At 41.6% G+C, this 19,433-nt stretch overlaps 1 protein-coding gene and 1 long non-coding RNA gene across 10 annotated transcripts in view; one reads left to right on the top strand and one right to left on the bottom strand.

The window, feature by feature from the left end:
- Nucleotides 1-1,812: 1,812 nt before the first annotated feature.
- FBXL3 (F-box and leucine rich repeat protein 3) lies at nucleotides 1,813-19,019 on the bottom strand. 6 transcript variants are annotated; one of them, XM_075918864.2, is made up of 7 exons: nucleotides 18,826-19,019; nucleotides 18,269-18,296; nucleotides 14,453-14,577; nucleotides 14,214-14,378; nucleotides 12,944-13,066; nucleotides 8,502-8,673; nucleotides 1,813-5,370 (listed from the first exon to the last, which is right to left on the bottom strand). In XM_075918864.2, exons 3-7 carry the CDS (start codon nucleotides 14,489-14,491, stop codon nucleotides 4,727-4,729), a joined length of 1,143 nt encoding a protein of 380 aa, XP_075774979.1. In that variant the 5' UTR covers nucleotides 14,492-14,577; nucleotides 18,269-18,296; nucleotides 18,826-19,019; the 3' UTR covers nucleotides 1,813-4,726. The 6 variants fall into 6 exon arrangements, with proteins under 6 accessions (XP_075774979.1, XP_075774978.1, XP_075774980.1 ...); XM_075918863.2 differs by lacking the exon at nucleotides 18,269-18,296; XM_075918865.2 differs by lacking the exons at nucleotides 18,269-18,296; nucleotides 18,826-19,019 and adding an exon at nucleotides 17,886-17,904.
- Nucleotides 19,020-19,160: 141 nt separating this feature from the next.
- LOC112544699 (uncharacterized) overlaps nucleotides 19,161-19,433 on the top strand; it is a 30,618-nt gene continuing 30,345 nt past the window's right edge. For all 4 annotated transcript variants that reach the window (XR_012900602.2, XR_012900601.2, XR_012900606.2 and 1 more), the window contains exon 1: nucleotides 19,161-19,297. This is a non-coding gene — a long non-coding RNA (uncharacterized LOC112544699). The remainder of the gene's footprint in view (nucleotides 19,298-19,433) is intronic.

Raw genomic sequence — 19,433 nt, 5'->3', positions numbered from 1 at the left:
GTCTGCAACTTTAAAAATGAATAGTACTGTGGCACCTTAGATACTAACTAAAACACATGGAATCATGAACTTTTTCATAGGCAAAACCCACTTCAGATGAAGTGGAGTGGAACTAACAGAAACCAAGAGCTATAAGAGCAGAACTATTACCTGTCAATTGTAGGACCCTTATTAAGTGGGCTTGATGGTGGCCTATGTATAGTTTTTGATGTGGAAATGCAGATGTTAAAGGCAGGAGAAATTGCCTTTGTAATGTGCCAACCAGTTAATGTCTTTGTTTTAGCACAGGGAAACATCTGCATCTCCTCATCAAAAGCTATGCATGGGACACACCCAGCCCACTTAATTAGCCTCACTAACATGGGTCCTACAATTGACAGTTATTACAGGTTGAACATCCTAAATCCAGGACCCTTAGGGAACGCTGAACCCAAGCTGTATTGCACTGCCTCTTTGATGCGCCACCGCGGCACTTCCGTACCTAATGACTGGAAGGTAGCCAACGTGACACCAATATTTAAAAAGGGCTCTAGAGGCGATCCTGGCAATTACAGACCGGTAAGTCTAACTTCAGTATCGGGCAAATTAGTCGAAACAATAGTAAAGAATAAAATTGTGAATCATGTAGAAGAACATAATTTGTTGGACAAAAGTCAACATGGTTTCTGTAAAGGGAAATCCTGTCTTACTAATCTATTAGAGTTCTTTGAAGGGGTTAACAAACATGTGGACAAGGGGGATCCAGTAGATATAGTATACTTGGATTTTCAGAAAGCCTTTGACAAGGTCCCTCACCAAAGGCTCTTGTGTAAATTACATGGCCATGGGATAAGAGGGAAGGTCCTTTCTTGGATTGAGAACTGGCTAAAAGACAGGAAACAAAGGGTAGGAATAAATGGTAAATTTTCAGATTGGAGAGGGGTAACTAGTGGTGTACCCCAAGGGTCAGTCCTGGGACCAATCCTTTCAACTTATTCATAAATGATCTGGAGAAAGGGGTAAGCAGTGATGTAGTAAGTTTGCAGATGATACCAAACTGTTTAGGATAGTCAAGACAGAAGCAGACTGTGAGGGACTCCAAGAAGATCTCACCAAACTGAGTGACTGGGCAACAAAATGGCAAATGAAATTTAATGTGGATAAGTGTAAAGTAATGCACATTGGGAAAAATAACCCCAACCATACGTACAGTATGATGGGGGCTAATTTGGCTACGACAAATCAGGAAAGAGATCTTGGAGTTATCGTGGACAGTTCTCTGAAAACTTCCACACAGTGTGCAGCGGCGGTCAAAAAGGCAAATAGGATGCTAGGAATTATTAGGAAAGGGATAGAAAATAAGACCCAGAACATCTTACTGCCCCTGTATAAAACTATGGTACGCCCACATCTTGAATACTGTGTACAGATGTGGTCTCCTCACCTCAAAAAAGATATTTTGGCCTTGGAAAGGGTTCAAAAAAGGGCAACTAAAATGATTAGGGGTTTGGAACGGGTCCCATATGAGGAGAGGCTAAAGAGACTGGGACTTTTCAGTTTAGAAAAGAGGAGACTGAGGGGGGATATGATAGCGGTATATAAAATCATGAGTGCTGTGGAGAGGGCCGATAAAGAAAAGTTATTTATTAGTTCCCATAATAGAAGAACTAGAGGACACCAAATGAAATTAATGGGTAGCAGGTTTAAAACTAATAAAAGGAAGTTCTTCTTCACACAGCGTGTTGTCAATCTGTGGAACTCCTTGCCAGAGGAGTCTGTGAAGGCTAGGACTATAATAGAGTTTAAAGAGAAGCTGGATAAATTCATGGAGGTTAGGTCCATAAAAGGCTATTAGCCAGGGGATAAAATGGTGTCCTTGGCCTCTGTTTGTCAGAGGCTGGAGAGGGATGGCAGGAGACAAATCGCTTGATCATTGTCTTCGGTCAACCCTCTCTGGGGTACCTGGTGCTGGCCACTGTCGGTAGACAGGATACTGGGCTAGATGGACCTTTGGTCTGACCCAGTACGGCCGTTCTTATGTTCACTTCAAAGGGGAGATACACACGATGAAATTTTTTAGTCCCTAGACAGACCTAAGTAAAACTTGTGTGTTTAATCTAAAACAGTGAGATGTGCGTGTCTGGAAATCTTAGCTTTAGGTCCAAAGACTTGGATATTCCTCTCCACAGTGGAGGTGTGGGAATTATGAGTTTCCACTCTATAGTTTTCTGTGCTGCATAATATGGTATAATTGTGGGTTTACACTCAAGAGGGTGTATGTGTCTGGACAGTTGCCTTCACTGCAGCTTTTATAGTATTGGTTCATGCAGTGGCTAGATGGAGAGCCTGTATGTAATTGCATTTGGGTGTTTCCCTACCTGCATGTATGCTGTTGGAAGTGCAAGGCACGGAGCCGGTCTGAAGCTTGTCAAGCAGTACAGTGAGAGAAAGCGCCCAGGCTAGTAAATCAGAGACCTCAGCAGTACCTCAGTTTCAGGTGGAACTGGGGGGGGAGGGGAAGTAATACTTGTGAAGCCTCCCTCTACTTGCATCTTCTCCCCTCAGAATCCAATAGTGTGTATAAAGCAGAATGATGGTGCTCAAATGGATAAAATTCCTATTGGTGAGCCAACAATGTGGGCTGAATTAGCTGCTTTACTTTCCACAGTTATTCTCAGACACTGCAGTGGCCAATTCTGCTTATACTCATTCAATACCACAGGAATTTGGCCCTATTTCTGCATTGTTCGCTCTCTGAACAAGATGTTAATCACATTATTGGAAGAAATTCTATCACATGCATGCTTAAAGCAATCACTAGTAATTATTCCCTAAGAAAATCTTATAATGGCATTCCAGTAACACCACTCTGTGACCTTTGTCGAAGACCCATCTTTATGCAAATAAAAACAAAAATATCAAGTATTAAACACCAACTTAACATTTCTTTTACAAAGACTAAGTATATTGTCATCTTTGTACAAATAAAAGCAAATCTAGTACTACAGTTTAACATTAATACAAAACATTGTCTACTCAGAATGATTCTTAAACACAAACCTCTACAGAAACATACAACTTCACTGTTAAGATGTCAGTCCACTGAGCAATGCTTGTTCAAAAACATTATAAAGTTAAATATGAACATTATAAATTTTACAGTTTTACCCTCAAACTATACATTTGGAGCACAATGAACATTAGAAGTAAACAAAAACTTAGTTACAAGAACTGTACAACCCAAAAATGAGAAGCATGCCACCAGGAAAGTTAGGCTAACATTTTCTTTGATCAAAACAATTGAATAAACATTGCTTTTGTGAAATTGTACATCTAATTTCTGAATATTGCTCTATTTCACACAGGCTTGATGCTCTGAGTTTAATATGAAATGATCTGAAACTAGTTGAAATAAAGGAATACAAAAATTGATAGCTATCATTCACTTCATATATGAATATTTCTGAAGATAGATTTACAAAATAGCAATTTATATAGTTTAGGTGATTTAGTTACAAAGTCATCGCTCTCAAATTTGTAAGCAGTTAATGGGTCTTCCAAGTTTGTTAAATGGCTCCTTAGCCTTTTAAAAATGTAGTGTTCACTCTGCTCTATTCGCTTATTTAAAATAGGCATTATTACTTCACATATTTCTTTGCACATTTTTAGCTTTTTTTAAATCTAGAATTACATGCAATACTCCAGCTAATGAAATTCTGCAAGACTGGTTTTAAACTGAGAAAAGCTCAGTATCAAAATATAGTACTGTGTATCTACAATTTCTTCCAGAATGCTTCAGTTTCCTGAGCTATAATTAATACTTAGGAATGGCTCTGAAGACCCCAAAAATGTCAGTTTTACATGAAAAACTGCATAGGGAAAAAAAGCTTTTGATAACCCTCATAATTAAATCATTAAATACATTGTGTGCAAATTACTAATAGAAATTAAAAACATTAAGTAGCAAATTTAAAGTGTCCAAACAGTACTTCCTTTGACTCTTAATTTGCTTCTATATAATATGAGTTTCATAGTGTACTGCATATAATCTTAAATTCTGTAGTTTAGGCAGTTCAAATAACTTAAACACGTGGTAACTGCTATAGTCTGCAGTAAAAGCATTCAATCTCATCTCCCTTTTTAAGTCAATACAAATCAGTCATGTTCACTTAATATCTACATTAAAGCAACAGGAATAAGATATTGTAATTTGTCGCTAATATTTTGCAGCCACAGCTTTTAAATGTACCCTGTATGTAAAAATAAAAACATTTATACATCTAGACTACTTTCCAAAAAAATGCAGTCTAGATGCAGCTTTTTTGCAAACAAGCCCTTTTTTGAAAACCTGTGAACCTCATTTTTTTGAGGCATATGGGTTCTTTCGAAAAAGTTCTTGAAAAAGCTGCATCTAGACTGCGTTTTTTGGCAAAAAACAAAAAAAAGCCTCTTCCACAAAAAGGGTCGGAAGAGGAAAGCAGTCTAGAGGTACCCACATTTAGGGTCTTATCAATGGCAAAAAGTGAGAAAAAACTAATCTGTTTAGGTTATTTGCATGACAAAGGTTCTGGGATATCCAGATTTAAGCATATAAAATATGGATTTCAGAAATTGGTGCTAAATATGACTGGTTTTCTAATAAACAATGACATTACAATAAAAAAATTAAATATGCTTGTGATAAATTGCAATATGGTAGTCTCAAATTTAAGGTGCTATTTCACATGACCTGAAGTCTTTAAGGACCTCACCACGTGGGCATCATGTCTGGGAACCAGACTCTACCAAGATGCTTTGACACTTCCCAATGAATCTGCTCCAAGCTGTACTTCTGATCAGGAATCAAGACTTCCTCCATTATAGAGAGTTGAGAGAGGCGGCCACCACACATCTTCACAAACTCAACAAAGGCACTGCAAGAGACTTCACACTCCCCTAGGCCAATAGCTGACAGATTTTTACAACGTTCTGCAATACGAATAAGTTCTTCATCTAGTGGCCGTAAGCCATTGGCGCACACAACCAGTTCAACTAATCGAGGACATGTCATTCCAACACGACCAAGTACATCTTTGCTTACTGATCTCCCAAAGTAAAGGTGGGTGACAGGGGTTTCGTAACGAAAAAATGGGTCAAATTCCTCTTCATATAAGAAAAAGTACATGACTAAGCTTACTTTGGGAGAATGCTTGATGAAAGCATCCCAGCTGCTTTTCTGAATTGTGTGGAAATGAGTCTGTCCAGGATTCTCACTGACTACATCAATGCGCAAGTGTTCTAATCTGACATGTTTCTCAGAAGACAAAGCAAGCAGAAGCTCATCACTCAAGAGATAGTAGTTCAGTGCCAACTCACGTAAACCATGACATTGGTCAGCCACACACAGGATGCCTTGAAAAGAACATGAAAGTATTAAATTTGTATTCATGTAAACAGTCTTTTAAATAAAAGCAAGTTTTCTTAACTTGAACTGCAAAAAAGTTAGCTTTTGCATGTCAAACAGTAGCAGAAATTTCTAAAGTGCAAAATCCAGAAAGTTCCAAGATATATCATCAGTTACAAGCACCAAAATAAAATTTAGAGATTAATGTATCATCACAAAGATGCTTATCAACATTCTAGCTAACTCCTGCAAACAAGGCTTTCCGTGGACTGTATTATATCCTCTGTACATTCTTTATTAAGTTGTATGTTTTATTGTAGCATGCTATTTCTATGTGTCCAATGTATATTATGCGCTGCTTGTTCTATTCAATGTGAAAAGGACAAAGTATAGTAAAAGTCTGAGAACAGATAATTTTATTTTTTATAATCCATGTCCACCGCTGCATAACATGCTCTGGAAGTGACAACTACACTTTTCACTGGCTCCTGATATCTCAAGTAATCTTTATATGGAGTTTGATTTTGTCCTGACAAATTGTTGTATGTTAGTGGGAAGGAAGGTGGAAGAAGCACTGAGGTCAATGCTCTCACTACTACTACCTTTGGTAGGGGTGTGTGTGGGAGAAGACATCTGTCTGTCTAGAAAGATTCTAAGCTAGGAAAGAATTTTAAAGACATCAATGTCATAGTAGAAAACACTACTCCATATTAGTTTACACAGCTGTCAGCCAAGTAATGGGAGATTATTGGCTGGAGTCTCTCTCACCTCTAGCAATCACAGAGTATTTTGGGATAAAATTTCCTAAACAAAAGTAATGGAAATATGGAGCTAGGGTTACCATATTTGAACTTTCAAAAAAGAGGGAGTGTGTTTGTATCATCTACCAACTCACATTGTATTACAACACATTAATACAATGTGAGTTGGTAGATACAGATACACCCCTGAGAGGGAGTGTCTTATCTGTATCTGTATCTACCAACTCACATTGTATTAATGTGTTGTAATACAATGTGAATTGGTAGATGATACAAACACACTCCCTCTTTTTTGAAAGTTCAAATACAGTAACCCTAAGAGCTCACAATTAGGTTTAGAAAAGCAATTAGGGAGGCATAAGGTCTCTTTTCTGCAGGATTTGGGGGGGGGGGGGGGGGGGAGTATCAAGTTCCCAGTGAAGAACTAGGTTTTTAGGTGATTCCCCCCCCAAGACAACCTGTTTCACACTTAGCCTCTAAGGACATTACTATCTCTCTTCCAAGCCTGAACAGCTAGGAAACAATTAAGCTATGCAGCAGGGTAGAAAGGAGTGAACTGAAAATTGGAAGCAGCAACTTCCAAAGAGTATTTTACTGTGAAATTTCCCCCCTTTACAAAGTGCTCACTTCTTTCTGTAAAGCAGCAGCACTGTCTAGTGCTTAAGTACAATGAAGAATACTTCCTATTCTCTGTATTTGCAGTCTCATTCTATGGCCAATTTAAACTAGTTCAAAACTTGCCTTGCTTTTGGAACAGTAAGTAATGAAATCTGAGATAGTTCTAAGTTCCTGCAGGAGAAAGTTCTACAGTATTAAACCAGCTTCTTGAGAATGCCCTGTCTACTGTACAAACTAGCTTCACCCTTTAGCAGATCCTTTAATTGTGTTAGGGAAGTAGTACTGTCAGGGCAGAAGATGTATTATATAGCCAAGGTCCCTCATCCATCTGGTGCTGTTGTCTACTTTCGTTATCAAGTAAAGGATAAAATTACTCTTTCAGAACAAGGAAAATCAGCCACTCCATAAGTAGTCAAAGTCATAATGAAATGATTTGGAGAAACACCTTGTTTCATTTATGCTATTATTAATTGTTATCTCTGTCACATTACCAGAGTTTAAGGGAAGCAGCCAGGTCACTGCTGCGCCCATGGGGGGGGGGGGGGGGTTGCCCCAAACGTTGGTACAAAGGGGGCCATGTGAGGTGTCAAACAAAAGCTTATTGTCTACGGATTCTGTATATGCTCTTAACATATCTGAATAATGTCTGTGTGGAGTTACGAATACGTACTCTGTTAATACTGTAAATTTCTCTGTATGGGATTAAGCAAGAGATGAAGAATGGACATGATAATGAGCAAGTCTCCATAGAACAATAGCCCTCTATAGGCCAAGGACGCACCTTAAGAATGGTGACTGATACCTAAGGGCTACCAGCAGGGAACGCAGGGATAGGCCACGAACCAGGTGACCTGCTGCAGCCAAGAACAGACCAGGAAGGAGGTATAAAGATGCCATGTGGCAGCCTCCATTTTGGTCTTCAGATCTGCTCCTGACTCCAGATGTGGCCTCGCAGGGAATCATGAGCTGGAAAGAACTGTGGACCCATCCGAACATAGAATGTACACCAAAGACTTTTAAGCCATCAGTTGTAACATCTCTGCTGCGAGCCTGCATCAAGAACTGGGAGATTTGATGCATGTAATGTATGATACTTTAACAACCTCTCATGCTTTTTGTTTTTAGTAATAAGCCTTTAGATTCTAAAGGATTGGCTCAGCATGATCTTGTGGGTAAGGGCCAGAGGGTAGATCGACCTAGGATCTCTGTCTGGTTTCTTGGAACCAGACAGAACTGGTTTGGGGAAGGTAAGATTGGGCTCTAAAACCCCTCACCTGTGTATGATGCCCGGGGCCATCTTGGGCACGGATATTGCTGGGGTGCCAAAGGGGTTTTGTTAGAGAGGCTTCTGACTGGCCAGGCAGGCAGCTGAAGCACTCTGTGGGACTGATTTGCGGCATATTTGGGAAGGTCTCCAGTCTAGGGGCTATAGAGAGCCCCGAATTTGAGCAATTCGCCCTGAGCAGACGCCCTCAGCTGTGCCCAGACCCGGCCCGGCCCATCACAATGTCAATGATCAATAATATTATGTTGTATATTTTCATTCATGCTAATGGGCATTCTTATACAGCTCTTGTTGACCACCTGTTCTAAATTTTTGATGGAGTTCTTTGAAAATAATACTGACCTAGATTGTGCTTGGTCCTGTAAACATTACAACTGTAAACATTAGCTTCCCTCCCTCTCTGAACCCCACTAATTTTTCAGAATAGTTCATATTGTGTTAAAATACATTTTTACAAACACATAGGATAGCTCACCTGCAGGAGAAACATGAGGACAACTGCTCATTTTTAACAGTTTGAGCGTATCACTGTTATTAGCCACTAGTACTTTGAGGGATGGATCATCTACTGGCGTATCATCTATTTTAAGTGAAGAGAGGGATTTGGAGTTTACAAACACCACTGTCAGTGCAGAGATAAAGTGTGACTGCAGAAAGGAGAAAAATAGTAAAAGTGAAGCAGAGATATGGAACATTTCAAACATTTTCAAAACAATGTTTCTTTCCATCTTCACATACAGACTAAAAATGTAGGCTAATACCTACTGCAGTATTTAACATTACTGCATCCATTTTATTTCAACAAATATCAAAAGGTAATACTAACCAGTAAAACATTTGACCAAGTTGAGCTGTGTGTGTGTGTTTTTAAGATCAAGTTTTAGTTTTTGTTATAAATCCTTAACTTTGGATGGTCATTGATAATGTTCAACATTAAACTCAGGAACAGAGACAAAAAAAAAAAAAAAAACCACAAAAAAACAAAAAAACATGGTGCTCTAAATTTCAAAGTATCCTATACACGTGCACAAATTCAATAGTGGACCTAAAAGTCCTATTAATATAAAGTTCTAAAAGAACAGATTAGATATTAAACTAACAAGAACAGATACAACATTTGAGAAAGCGTTGAAAATTATTTGTAAAGTGTGCTTCCAAGGCAACATCCTCCAGACTCAAAGATAAACTGCAACATATTAAGATTTGTTAACACTAACAACAAAGTCTAACTTTAGCAAAAACGTAAGTGTGAAATTAAAATTACTGAAATAAGAAGATGCCAGAATTTAAGACTAGACGGGAACACCACCCCCTGTTTGGCAGGCCAGATTTATAACTGTGAAGCATCTTCCAAACCTGCAAACAAATTTTTTTAACCTGTTTTGTAACCAGCGGTTTGCAACATGTCTGAGCATGGACAAGTGCCCATGCTAAAAAATTTTAATGTCAATGGCCATAGACCTCAATTTTTGCCATGGGGACACTCACCTCAGGCAGTTCCTAGCAAGCAGCCCTCAGTCCTTGCTGTTGCAGGCTAGGCAGCGCTGTATGCTGCCTCCGTTCCTCCTCCACCACCCTCCCTCCAAGTGCTTACTCCATGGATCTCAGCCAATTGGCTAGGAACTACAGACAGTAGGAGACGTGTGTGTGTTGGGGGAGGGGGGGGGGGGGAGGGGTGCCTTCAATCTCCCCGTCCCGCTGCCACTCAGATACTTCAGGCACAAAGAATAAGTGTCACTAATCATTTTTGGATTTCCTGCTTTCAACACAGGGCTTACAACCTGGAGAGTGAGGAACACCCTAGTATAGTTGTCACCAACTAGTAGATTGGGATCTACTGGTAGATATTGGACCTGACAGGTGAGCTTGACTGGTTTGGCCAAGAGGCTAACAAATGCTGGAACTTCAGTTGCTCCTAACCCCATTGCTGCATACCTCCTGCCCTTTGCTACCACTTGCTGTGAAGGGCAGGGCAGGAAGAGAAGGGGGCACTGATGTTAGGGTGCCCCCTTCTCCCACCCTGTAGTCCAGGGGTGACCAACCCATTCTTGTCAAAGAGACAAGATACCAGTGGATCCAATGCGAAGAGCCAGGGCAAGGATGTCAAAAGACTGCCCCTTTAAAAGGTGCTCCTGGTTGCATTTCGTCGAGCAAAAACTCTTAAAAAAGGGCTCTATCCCTTTCAGAAACTCCATTTAAACGTGTTTTGAGGCTTTTTGGCCATAGCAGGCTTCCGTCGCCTGCCATCAACTTTATTTCTGCAGCTTTCATGGCCATGCCAGATGGCTCCCCTAAACAAGTCAGCACAGGAGGAGAGGTCCATTTTGGGGGGCATTGGGACGGCTTTCGAGCCACAGGAGGGCTTCACGAGTTGCACCCGGGAGTCTATCTCCACGGAATGGAGGGGGACGCAACAGAGCTTGGGATGGAGGGAGTTTGCTGGCTGTATTTGAGAGTGGTGCAGGGCCAGGACAGAGGTGAGCCTGCCTCAGCCCGACTGCACCACCTGTGGTAAGCAATGTCCAGCTGAAGCCTGCATCCTAAACCCCTGGGTGGGGCAAGGATATTGGGTTTTGAGGTAGATCCTGGATTGCACTTAAATTTTAAAGAGTGCTCTTGTGCTTAAAAAGGTTGCAGATCATTGCCCTAGTACCAAGTGTTGGTATCTTATCTCCTAAGAAGAGGTCTGACGCTAAGTCCAAAGGCAGGAAACAAAAACTATACAGTAAAGAGTACCACTGTAACTACCAATTTTTATATTGGTAGTCACAAAGTAATGCACTGAAGCACAGGCAGTCCAATGGGACTGAGGGAGGTTTGGGCAGCTATACCCCATTACACTGCACCTGATAACAATGGTGGGGAAGACACACGTGCTGCTCCAACAGGTACAGCCATGGGGGGGGGAGGGGGAGAGAGGGAGAGAAAAAAAAACCACACACACACACACACCAACCCCCCCCCCACCCCCAACCCAGATCTGGAGCAGCAGAGCGCAGCTCTTGTCTGGGACCCCTGCAGACAGGCAGGGGTGGCTGCCAGAGCAGCCTCCCTCCCCCTTGCCTCTGATAAAGGCAGCTGGAAGGGGGCCAGGCAGCACCAGCTCCTGTTCCTTCCCTTGCTGCCTCACAGAAGCGGTAAGGAGGGGCAGGGAGAGAGGAAAGCGAGTAGTTGATACTCTAGTGGACCACCCCATAAACTTATGCTTATCACTTACATCCCTATTCATTATCATTATTAACTAGCACTCCACAAAGAAACTGCTGGGGGGTGGGGGGGAGGGGGGGAAAATTAACTTTCATATTTTTCTTCAACTTTCTCAGCTTGAATTGTTGAAGAGCAAGCATGGATATTTTCAGTCCCAACAGTGTGGCAAAAGTTGTAAGTTCAAAACAGAAGCGTAAGCATCTATACGAATGGGGACATTTCCAGTAGTAAGGGCTCTAATCTAGAAGAGGCACAACAAAATCCAATATCTGGAACCTAAAGCTAGACCAAGTAACACTAGAAATAAGGTGCACAGTTTTAATGACAGTCAACCACTGCAACTTACTTAGGGATTCCATAGATTCTCCATTGCTTCAAGTTATTACATCAAAATGATGTATTTCTAAAAAAATCTGTTCTAGCTCAATTAGAAATTGACTTGATGCAGAAATTGCTAGATGGAATTTTATGTCCTGTTTTATGTTGGTGTTAGAGTAGAGGATCAGAATGCTCCTTTCTGGCCTTCAATCTATTTTATATATAGATTGTTTGCATAAACACACAAACATACTCTTGAGATGGCATATAATATCCTAAGCATAGTACCTCTAGATTCTTAAGACTATGCTATTACAGGTTGGAGCTCCCTGGTTCAGCAAAGTCAGGACCTCACTGGTCCCGAACAAGTGGATTTGCCAGACCAGGGGAGGTCTCCTGCCACCAGTCCCCAAGTTTGTTGCCTGCTTCCAGCAGGCTGCCCCAGCAGGTACCCTACCTCTCCCCTCCCCCTCCCCCCCTTAAACTAACTGGGCTGCTTGCCCAGCTGCTGCCAGCTCCCTAAGCATCACAGGCTTGGCTCCTGTAGTGAAGCTCTAGCCCAGCCCCACATTCCCAGTGGTTGCTGCGGAGCTCCAGTCTCGGCCCCATGCTCCAGGGGGCTGTGGCCCCGTGCTTCTGAGACTTCTGCCCCATGCCACAGGACTTCTGCCCCATGCCGACACAGGCTGCCAGGGACTCTGGCTCCCACCCCATGCTACTGCAGGCTGCCGTGGGGCTCTGGTCCCAGCCCCATGCTCCAGGGGTCTGTTCCAGGGCTGTGGCCCAGTGTTCCTGGGGATTGCCAGGAGAATCTGGTCCCACGCTGCCGTGGGGCTCCAGCCCCATGCTGGCACAGGCTGCTGGACAACTCCGGTCCTGTCCTGTTGTGGGGGAGGGGGGGAGGGGAGAGGCACACGGAGGAGAGGGGGCTATGGTCCCAGTTCTACATAGCTGCCAGCTGAGTTGGTGACCCTCATTTTCCCCAATCCCAGCTGTCCTTCCTGCCCTTAAGACTCCTGGACTCTGATCTAGGAGTATCCATGATCCTGTCAGACCACAGATGTTGCCCGAGGTACAACCTATAGAGAAATTCATACATTTTTACAATAAAGCCAACACATACTAGGGAAAAAATTGGGAAGTTAAGCAATTACTGCAAATACCCACATGATACAAATATAATCAATTAAGTTTTAGTTGAATTTTAAGATCTTCCAAGAGCAAACAAAGTCAGAGGACCAACTGCTTTAAATCTATACACATTCTAAATGACACCAGTATCACACTTACCACTGCAGTCTTTTTTTTTTTTTAAATATATATATATATATATATATATATATATATATATATACACACACACACACACACACACACACACATACACGCTACCTTAGGTAAATCCATGAAGCTTGGTCGAGCAGTTGAAATTAGTCCAAGTGTTTTTAAAGAGCAATTCACAAGTTGTGATAAAATATCACAAGCTGCTTCTGCTGATTCCTTGCTACTGTCCACCTTAAATAGAAACAAACCATTTATTAGTCCATGAAAAAAAATCACGCCAAGCCAACTTTGCAAGAAAGAGGTAAAACAGAACAGCTTTCCTTTAACTGTAGTTCTACTCTGAAAAGTGTAAAAAACTGTGTGGGGCTGTATGTCTTACTAATTCTACACGAAGTTCTCAACTTATTTCTTTAAAAAAAAGGTGCTTATCAACAGAGCCCTACATAGATACATAATCTGTATCCGCATCCACATCTACAAAAATGAACCGTGGTTATCTGCATCTATATCTGCAGAGCTCTGCTTAACAAGAGTTCAGTCATCACATACCATTACTTAAAAATTACAAAGAAACAATACAATAAAGGACCCCAGCCAGCCTACTCTCACATTTCAGAACAGAAGGGGAATACAAGGGGGGAGGAGGGGGGAAGGAAGGTAAATGCACTTGAAAGGGAATCCTCTGAACTGACATTCATGCTAAAATTCGACACTCTCCGCGGGGGGCTAAACAAAGACACCAACTACCTTACCCATTACAAAGATAGCTTCCCCAATTATCACCTCTAATACCATTAGCTCACAGACTTCTACCTTTCCCCACCTCTAATATCATTAACTCACAGACATTTACCTTCCTTTCCCTTCCCCCCCCTCCCCCCGTTCTGAAATGTGATTTGTCCTTTTCATGTGTTTATTTTTTTTAATTGTATCCTTTGGTATATATGGTTGTGACTATTTTCTTCCACTATTTGATCTGAGGAAGTAGGTCTGGCCCATGAAAGCTCATCATCTAATAAACTATCTTGTTAGTCTTTAAAGTGCTACATAGTCCTGTATTTTGTTTCAGCTACACCAGACTAACAGGGCTACATTTCTATTACTAGTGCTAAGTTTCTCTCTATTATTCCTTCCTGGATACGTGAAATGTCTTGCAACTCATAATATGGATAACTACAAAAGCTATCAAGTATGTGAATGCTATATTGGAGTATTTAAGAAATACTATTGTTATCTTCAGTCACGTCATAAAATAAAAGGGCTTTAAGAATTCTTTAAATTAAACAGAACTGCAGTTAACTTGTTCAATTTCAAACCTGATTTGAAATGCAAATTGTTAACTATTCATTTTCAAAGGCAAGAATGTAAAACATGTTACCTTGAAGCTAACATATTGCAGATGATTGGAATGCCTTTTAATGATTTGCTTGATAAGCTCAGGATGTGTAGCCCTCAGATAAGATGTAGCTGGTTGATTCAGTTCAAACTCAAAACATCTCCATAGATCAGGCATATGAAACACCTGATTCCATCTTCGGCAGACCTGTGATGCATGAGCACGATCAAGAAGAGGCAAGTACTGAAACACCTGCAAAATAACATCTGGAAGGAGATTACCCCAATCAGGACTCTCAGAGATTTTAGTGGATTCTTCATCTGCAATCTTCTGTTTCTTAGATTCTTCTCCAATCTCCTCTAATGAACTGTTTTTGTTCTCACTATTTTTCCTTCCTCGTTTCATTCTATCAGAATAAGAAAAATCTTTTACTCTACATACATCCATAGATATATAGACATTAAGTACTTTCAACACAATAGGGTTCTGGTCCCAGGCACCCTGACTGTACAAAGCACAGGACAGAATGTTCACAAGAAAATAGTTTCCTCTTGCTATATCAATGCCACGTCAAAACTTAAAAATATTGAAAATGCTAAGGCGAAACTTTCTTTTTTCTTTCAAATTTGGAATCATCAATTCTGTTATATTTTTTAGGCTTAAAGGGAAAAAAAGGTTGGGTATTCTCAGAATCTGAAAACACTGCATCTTCTACTGTTACATTAAGCTTAAATTATACTTGTAATCAAAAGATTAAACTGTGTTTGAGTGCACTCTGTATTTAGCTAGTTTAATATTTGTGAACTCTCAGTAGCACTTCAATGTCCTAAATTTCCCCTGTGCAGAGGCTCAAGGCTGCAGCTGGGAGAGGTGTCTCACCTCAAACCCCAGAGCTTCCACAGCTGGGGCAGAGACACCTCTCCCCAAGCCCCAGAGCTGCTGTATAATCTCCATATTGGTGCACATAAGTCATTTCACATGCAGATATAAAAAGAGGGAACACCTTTGTGTCTTACTACCAGCATAAATACATTATTAAATATGCATTCTTACTTAGACTCTACAAAAGACACTTTATGAATAAAAGCTGCTGCTTTTGCCATTGCACATCCCCCTCACACATCAGTGAGTCTCAGTCCTGACTTCACCACTACAATTTAGGGTGGAAAAAAGAATATTTCTGATTCTAGGTCTATTCATTTGGCACCCTCTTTACTGAGGCTAAGAAGGGTGTCCATTAGTGTTAGCTGTGGAGCAGTTTAGAGACGACCCTTCATGAATATTATTGCAGTTAATTCTTGGGCTAAACATCTGGATGAGAACCACAGTTTACATTTGAGTTATAGCTTCAAATGTTATTCTATGGAAGTGAATAAACATGATATGGCAAACAGGTAGCCAATTCTAAAACTTGGGATACAAGTTCTACCTGACTTTGCCTATTGTGTGGAAAATAAGAAAAGTTATGGACAGGGATAATATTTAGGGTCAGATTTTGTAAAATCCTTTTTTAACTCATAAAACATTTTTTATTTTAACGATGTCAGCTTCACAGCCAAAATTCAAATTGTGCCCATTCATACTTTCTTTAAATGTGCTGTTGTATTAACATAATGAAGTTTTAAAAACCCCAAGCATTTTTTTTTGCTGACTTCAACAGTCTTTCAAAGACTTAGTACATGAGATCGCTCAACTCTCAGCTTCCTAATATCTCATTCCCAGTCCTCCAAATTCTGGGGCAGTCCTACAGGGAGAAATTTATATTTATACTTAAAATACCCCGCAAACCCAAAACTTCCTGTACAGAGGACAGAATATGAATATTCAGATACTATGATAAAGGTCAATGCTATATTGTTAGTCTGAAGCTTGGAAAGTTACTCATCCATTTCCCAACACACTTTCATTTGCTAAATATTTCAGCTAACTGCATTATAAAAAGCATTATAGTTGTCAAAATAAGTGAAATATTATTGCCTATGTAGTTGCTAGATGCCATATTTACTTTATGTATCTTTTTTGTACTAAGGAATATTCATCACTCCCTTAACCACATTTCCAAACCAACCTGCCCTCACCTCACAACTCTGTATAGTTATTTAAGCATGAACCAGAGTAACAGAGAAAGTATGTTCATATTACAAAGAGATCTGAAATAAAACGTATACATATGCTGATATATTGTTTGCATCTACTTATCCTTCAACTCTCCTATTCTAGCTTAGAATTGATGGCATTTATAACACTAGCTTATTTTGATAAAGCATTGCTGCATAAGATATTTGTGTAATAAGTATTTAACTTATCTGAAATGATCTATAAATTCATGAACATAAGCCTTCAAAAAGTGATTATTACTATGCTACAATAGATTCATCTGAAATTTCTGGACAAACTGCACACGGTTTTTTATTTTATTTTTTTTACAGGAGGAAGCAAAGGAATCAATATAGTAATGAATAAATGTATCTGTATACAATCCATAGGGAAGCAAAGACTGGCATTCTGCAACTATACAGGAAGATTAATTAAAATTCAGGTCTAATCAAGGTTAGATTAACTGCCACAGAAGCATCTCCTAGTCAGAGTACTTCTATTAGATTTTAGTGTCCGTTTATAGAGAATGTCCAGGACTGCTCACTGGAGGGATTACAAGGATAGTGAATTTTGGTTCTCTGTCTTTCAGCCACAAGTGTACCCTTGAATCTCATACCATAGACAGAAGTGGCTGTAAGAAAACAAAATTGAGTTTTTAAAACAATTACTGAAATTTATGGTGCATATAGAACTGAACAGACAATCATGATTAGATTTTAAAATTATTACATCATGGAGCTTTTTGCACTTGAGCACACATTAAAAGCATAATTTTGAAGCAATAAAATGTAGGAACAGATACAATTTTCATTTTACACATGGATCTCAGGCCTTTTTAAAAAAGTAGGTGTAAATGTCAACAGAGACCAGTCATAACAATAAATATATAAAAAAAGTTTTTGAACAGTGTCATTTGTCTACAGAAAAAAATTCAAAGCCATATTTAACAAAATGCATAGATGTCATTAAGGAAAAAAGGTCATTTGTATTGCAGACTAAATGTAATAAAACCAAAATCCAAACTGTCAGGTAATTAACCTAACTTGGGACTGTGTTCCTGAAATATCAAACACTCCACCATACTGAATTCTGGAACAGACAACAGATAGGGAAAGAAAACACTAGCTACAGCAGACACAACAACATTTGCATAATTAAAATAATCACAACACGAGTGTTATCATGTGATCAGACCTTAGTAGATGAATGGTTTCAACATGGTTAAAGCACAAGCCTGATTAATAATACTCTCCAGCTTGCCTAGGCCACAATATGTCACTCACTAACATTTATAGGAGCATAAGCATGCATCTGACAAAGTGGGACTTTGCCCACAAAAGCTTATGCTCCGATAAATCTGTTAGTCTGTCTATAAGGTGCCCCAGGGCTTCTCGTTGTTTACGCAGATTCAGACTAACACAGCTCTAATATGTCACTCAAGTTCTTCCCAAAACATCCTGCAAAGAAAATGGCTAAATAATATTCTGAAGCATAAAACTAGCCACAACAGTGTCACTACATAAGAGATTTAACTTCATTTGATACTTTATCTTGTTTAAATTATAACGGTATTTTCTTTAAAAGATCTCAATACAGAGTAGTTTATTTGGCACTCACAATTTTCCCAAGTGCCAAGTTTTGGAGTATTCTACAATGACTTGCTGGCAATGCAATCCATACTCCAATACCATTATGCAGTTCAGTCACTACTTCGAAGGAAAAAAATAAAGCAGATGTGTAACATTCACGCTTTGGATGTTGGGAAAGGTACAGACCCAATACAAGCCTACCTAGGATAGTTAAAGCACTATCCACTATTTGATATGATGAAGTGGGTCTGGCCAACGAAAGCTCATCATCTAATAAACCATCTTGTTAGTCTTTAAAGTGCTACATTGTCCTGCATTTTGCTTCAGCTACCCCAGACTAACACGGCTACATCTCTATCACTAGGATAGTTAACACTTCCATACAAGACCACTACTTTTATCTGAACAAACCTCAGAAAGACTCAGCTGGTTGTTCTGCCTGCATTTGGGACGAAGCATGAAGACGGTGAGTGGAAGAAAACCCGAAGAAGGGCAGCTGCGCTAGTGCCTGGCTCCTCCTCACGCAGGCAGGGTGTCAGCTCTTGGAGCACCTAACCACAGCAGCTTGAGAAGTGTGCGGCAGCATCAGCGCGCGGGATGCCTCGCAAATGAGCGGAAGAGGGGCCCTGCCTCAGCTCGCTTAGGACATAACCTCGCGCGCATATTCCACTTGGGAAACACCCCCCCCCCTCAGCCCCCGCCCCAGCGGGCAGGCCGCGCCCAGGGTGCGTGTGCACCCCCGGGACGCGGCTCGGATGAGGCGGGTACCCTCTGGCGAAGACCGGCGGCCGGGCCTCCCAAGCTGCGCCGCACCAGGCACCGAGTCTCCGTTACGTGCCGACTCGCGCTGCCCGGCCCCGCGGAGAAGAGGAGACGCCAGCCCCCAGCTCTGGCGCGCTCCGGGCAGCAGAGGGAAAAGGCAGCGCCATCTCCCCGCCACTCAGCCCCTCCCCTCTGACTTCCAGCACCTGGTGGCTGCTCCCTGCTCCGTTTCACGCTAACCCGGGGCCGGGTCACACCGGCGCCTCCGCTCCCACCACATCAGCGACTCCGGCAAGCAGCGTCCCCGCGCCGAACGGGCTCTCTGCGAGCGGCTCCGGCGTGGCCTTTTCGCTCCCTCCGCCCCCTTGTTTATTTCACCCCAGCGGAAGCGGCTTCGCACAGAAGCCAAAATGGCGGCGGCTCGCCCCGGTTGCCTTGCGCGAGCGCGAGCGCGCCCGGCCACAAGCTCCGCCCCCGCGCCGGCAGCAGCGAGCGGGGGGGCAACCCCGTTGCGCGTGAAGGGCGGGCGGAGTCGCTCGCGCCCAACGGCTCGGCGAACCGTTGTCTGGGTGACGGTTTGGGTCCAGTAACGCCCCCTGCGAGCTGGTCCCGTGGCGGGCGCTGAGCTATGGTGAGCCGTTGGGGTTGATAAGCAAACCACCCCCGGAGCAGCCGCTGGTAGGTGGCCCTGGGGCGACTGGATGGTGCGGACGTTTAACTCCCCCTCTTATTATTGGATCTTCCCCACCTGTTGACAGTAGGTTGGAAAGGGGCGGCCCTGCCGCTGGCGGGGTGTCTGCAGTGCGATACCAGG

Source organism: Pelodiscus sinensis, chromosome 1 (assembly GCF_052426305.1).
Source record: "Pelodiscus sinensis isolate ZL-2025 chromosome 1, ASM5242630v1, whole genome shotgun sequence".
Taxonomy (NCBI): Eukaryota; Metazoa; Chordata; order Testudines; family Trionychidae; genus Pelodiscus; species Pelodiscus sinensis.
This window is presented reverse-complemented; position numbering and strand designations above follow the sequence as displayed.